Source organism: Phaenicophaeus curvirostris, chromosome 14 (genome assembly GCF_032191515.1).
Source record: "Phaenicophaeus curvirostris isolate KB17595 chromosome 14, BPBGC_Pcur_1.0, whole genome shotgun sequence".
NCBI classification, from domain to species: domain Eukaryota; kingdom Metazoa; phylum Chordata; class Aves; order Cuculiformes; family Cuculidae; genus Phaenicophaeus; species Phaenicophaeus curvirostris.
In genome coordinates, this window is record NC_091405.1 from 9,756,754 (window position 1) to 9,761,459 (window position 4,706).

At 44.6% G+C, this 4,706-nt stretch overlaps 1 protein-coding gene across 1 annotated transcript; it reads left to right on the forward strand.

Moving 5' to 3' along the window:
- The first annotated feature begins 1,360 nt into the window (after positions 1-1,360).
- Positions 1,361-4,294, forward strand: HSBP1 (heat shock factor binding protein 1). Its single transcript, XM_069868398.1, has 4 exons — positions 1,361-1,476; positions 2,153-2,219; positions 2,438-2,557; positions 4,036-4,294. The coding sequence occupies exons 1-3, from the start codon at positions 1,432-1,434 to the stop codon at positions 2,554-2,556; spliced, it is 231 nt and encodes a 76-aa protein (XP_069724499.1). The 5' UTR covers positions 1,361-1,431; the 3' UTR covers position 2,557; positions 4,036-4,294.
- Positions 4,295-4,706: the final 412 nt, after the last annotated feature.

Here is a 4,706-nt window from a genome sequence, read left to right on the forward strand (position 1 = left end):
AACTGCTTGTTCCATTCTAAATCAAATGATAAAGAGGGGGAAAGCCTCTGCAGACAGCACATTCCTCAGGCTAGGAAATGCATTTGTAATCTCCCCGATCTGCAAAGTTATTTTTAAGTGCCTGAACAAAACTATTAAATCTCACTGTGGGGAAAGCTTTTATTCTAAGCACAAGATTAAATGTAAACTTGATGCCTTTGAGGGAAAAAGATGTTTTAATGTCATCCCTTCCCATACAGCTGTGCCAGTGCCCTGCTTATGCCAGACTTCACTAACTCGCGCACCTGTGAAGGCAGTGATGCGGAAAAACTGGGGGACTGATACTGAAAATACCAGCAAAATACCCCATTACACCATCAGTTCATTTGGGGTGCAGGAACTTGATGCAAGGAGTGGTTACTATTACAAAAAAAATGGAATATTTTTAATAAGTAGGGTTAGGTATGCATCCCTGGAGGTATTCAAAAGATGCGCAGACGAGGTGCTCAGGGACACGGTTTAGTGGCAGATAGGAATGGTTGGACTCGATGATCCAAGAGGTCTTTTCCAACCTGGTGATTCTACGATTCTAAGTTCATCCAAGTAACTGTACTTTTTGAAAGTTAGGCAGCTTGTCCCTCTGATAGCTTGGGGTTTTATACCATGTTTTTTTCAAACATTGTCTTTCCACTGTTACACCTTGTGTTCAGCGCGACCTGTGCTGAGCAGAGGTGTCCGTGATCACCTCTTTGCAGGCTTTATCTCAAATGCAAGGTCAGGCAGAGCTGGAACTGACTTCAAATTAGCAAGACTTACGAAGCTCAGTCCTCGGAAAATAGTGGAATATGCATAAGATTTCTGGGGAAATTAATCAACATGCGTGTAAGTGGGAAATACGTTCTGTCCCAGCTTCTGCCTCGCTGCGCAGGATGGATGGAGGTCACTCCTTCACGTTGCCTAGGGGGGTCGCTTTCTAAAACTCCAAACCAAGTCTTCAGAGAGTTTATTTGCCGTTGTTTTCGGTGCCAGGACGGTGGGGCGGGCACGGAGGCGGCACCGGCTGCAGGGGTGAGGGGTGGCGGACTACACTTCCCAGGATGCCTCGCGCCGGCTCTTCCCAAGTGACAGGACGAGAGGGAATGGCCTCAAGCTCCACTAGGGGAGGTTCAGGCTGGACATCAGGAAAAAATTTTCACGGAAAGGGTCTTTGGGTACTGCCCAGGCTGCCCAGGGAGGGGGTTGAGTCACCTTCCCTGGAGGTGTTTAAGGGACGGGGGAACGAGGCGCTGAGGGACATGGTTTAGTGTTTGATAGGAATGGTTGGACTCGATGATCCGGTGGGTCTTTTCCAACCTGGTGACTCTATGATTCTCGCGAGAGGCGGAAGTCGCGAGGCGCGGCCCGGAAGCGCTGCCGCCGCGGAACTGGGACCCGAGCGCCCGCCGAGCCACCATGGCCGAGACCGACCCCAAGAGCGTGCAGGACCTCACCGCCGTGGTGAGCCCGCCGGGCCCGGGGTCACCGCCCGTGGGGGCCGCGGCCTCCCTGGGGAGAGGGACAGGCCTCCGGCCTCGCCCCCTTCGCGGGCCTTGGCGGCTCCTCCTGGGGCCCGGGAGCCCCGCGGCTGCTGCTGGGGCGGCTCGTCCCGGGCCGCGCGGTAAAGCGCAGCCGCTTTAGCGTTGTTAGTGCCGGGTCCCTCGGGCGCGGCCCAGCTCAGAGCTCGTTTACAACCGTGTTCCCGTCGCTTACCTGAAGGTCTGGGGTAGTGCTGCAGCTGGGCTGACTGTGAGGAGGAATTACCTGTGTCTGGGAGGGATGGGGTTATGAGCAGCGCTTTGGGAGCGGGGAGAAGGTTGTTACTCTTGATAGTGAAAACTGCGCCATTGGAAATTAACAGGGGATGCTGGAAGCAGCTGTTGTGGATTGAGGCCTAGTTTCGGAATGCAGGCATTTTCTAGATCTTAGAATTGTTTGAGCCTTAGTTTTCCCGTGTGTACATACATATATATGTAAAAATATTACTTAAATATGGAATTATACGGTAGAATTTGTGCATGGTTGAGCTCAGCAGTGAAACAAAACATTGTACTTACTTCGTTGCATAAGATTAAATGCTGTAACAGCCTGTTTAGTGAAAACAAAACAAGTTTTTTGGTTTTTCCCTTTCTATTAGGTGCAGACGTTGCTTCAGCAAATGCAGGACAAATTTCAAACCATGTCTGACCAAATCATTGGAAGAAATATCCTTTAAAAAAAGTTAGATGGGTGCTGCGCACTGCAGATGCGCAAGTATTTTAAAGTATATTTATCAGTGGTATTTAGAAGATAAATTTAAAGTGACTTTAAGTGTTTAAGCAGAGATGTAATAGAAAACTCAAGGCAACAATAAAAATAAAAAATCCTGAAAACCAACCCAGCCACTACTAAACTGCAGTTATCATCCTTAACTTCATTGAACTCGATGACATGAGCTGTCGCATAGATGACTTGGAGAAGAACATAGCGGATCTCATGACACAAGCAGGAGTGGAAGAATTGGAAGGCGAGAACAAGACCCCTGCTGCTAACAAGAGTTAAAGTGAGACAGTTGCTTACTAGTCCTGAAACAATCCCCAGGTCACTTGAAATTAATGACTTGAATGTAGGTGGGCTTTTTCTTTTGATTTGTGAGGTAGTCTGAAACTAATTCAGAGCAGCTCTGTACAGTTGGACTGAGTGATCACAGAGGTCTTTTCCAACGTTAGTGATTCTGTGATTCTAAGAAGCTTTAAGAAGCAATCATTAGCAGACTCTGCTAGCCTCTTCAGCCAGGATGTTTTCTTCCCCAGTACTGGGAGAAGTATTTTTTCCATGTCTAGTTAGTTTTGAGGAAGTGCAGTGGATGTATTTGTCCTCTGTTACTCACTGCGGTGCTCTTAATGTCTGAAATAATGACTGTCTTCACAGCATGGAAATGAAAAGAGAGAGGGTGGGGAAGAAACCCAGTAGCCAAGCAAGCTCTTCTCTTCCCTTCTCTCATTATACATGAGCGTTCTGGAGAGGACCATAATCTCATGCATGTTACCAAACCCACCTCCAGCTTCCATAGCTGGAAAGCCAGTGTGAGTGTGGTGCTGCTCTTCCATCTTCCGCTGCATCTTGCACACTCCAGCTCACATTAAGCTGCCACAGGCTGTGGACTTGCAGCTGTGTGAGGGGCTAGTGAGTGAGTTACTGTGAATCCATTGTAAATTCCTCCTGTGTAAGTTAGGAGCTTGCTGAGAATACCTGACAACACATATGACTGCAGGGCAGCAGATCCTGCCTCGAGCAGTGTAAGACAACAGTCAGACATGAGGCAAGGTGTATCCTAGGGCAGTGCTCCCTGGAAAAAGAAATGTCTTACTGGAGGGTAAATTTCTTATTATATGTTCTTTTAATGTAGTTTCTTAATTAATAACCTTCCTCTACATTACAAAACAAACATTGAAGAAAGAGATGTTTATCTAGTTGGCAAGCAGCAGGTCAAAATCCAGTACAAAACCGTGTAAACAAATTCAGGTGATCAGGTAGCACCACAAACAGCATTTACAGCAGTCGCTAAAGGTGTTTCAGAAGATGGGAGCAATAAAAGAATGCCAGAACTGTTACACCAAGAACAAGGGGGGGATGGTGGGGGTGATGCTTAATTATAACATTTCACTTCAGTTTGCATAAAGCTTGATTTTTGTAATCCATGGAAGGCAGCTAGTACATAAAGTTATTTATTATTAATAAATCATGTTAGATTAACTTTTTTAAGGTGGCTAAGAGACACAGCTCAGCTTCTCTTAAGCTTGAAATTCTGAGGTCACATCTATTGTACAGTGAAGCACTGTAAGAGCCACGTGTTTGAAACAGGAACGTGTCTTGCTTGTTAAGGTACCTATTTTTTGATACAACGACGCAAATACAAATTATTATGGGCTGAATTGCCCCTAGTGCCAGTTACCTTATCCTGAACCCCACAAACGAAAATTTCTGATGAGCGTAATTCTCTAAATTCTTAGTAACATTGTTGTTATTTTTCCCCAACAGGTTGCCAACAACTGAAGATGAATCCTGGAAGACTTTTTTTTTTTCCTACAAATCCTTGGAATTACAGAACAGCTTTTTGCAACTACTGTGTGTAAAAGCATTTTTATATTGTTACAGAGCTTGCATTCCTAATGTATATTGTACAGTTAGGGATAGGTTAGTTTCTAATTTGATTCGTGTACTGTAATTTCACTTTTTGAATTCTTGTTACGAGGATCAATTAGTTGTGTTATTAAAACACAGATCTTGCGGATCTCAACTACTGGGTGTATTTTTTCGTGAAGTCTTTTCCCTTTCTTAGACTTTTTCTAGATGTTTCATTTTTGATAGCTAACCATTAAATGGAAATCTTAACTTGTCCTATGGAACTTTGTGGAGTGAAGCACAAGATTGAAACTTAATATTAATCTTAACTATAAGCATTAGCCACTCAACTCCTTGAGGATTGTTTGTTGTTTTCTCATAAATGTAATCGGGTGATTTTGGAAACATAAGACACTGAACATCAAAATTATCTCTCCTGCTCCTGGTATTACCTTACCTGTTTGTTCCTAGAACATAACCAGAAATAGAGTTTTAACATTAGAGACATTTGCACACAGTGAGCAACCACTGCCATTCAAATCTCCTCTATTTAGACAGACAAGGAACTATTAACTATGAAAAATCTC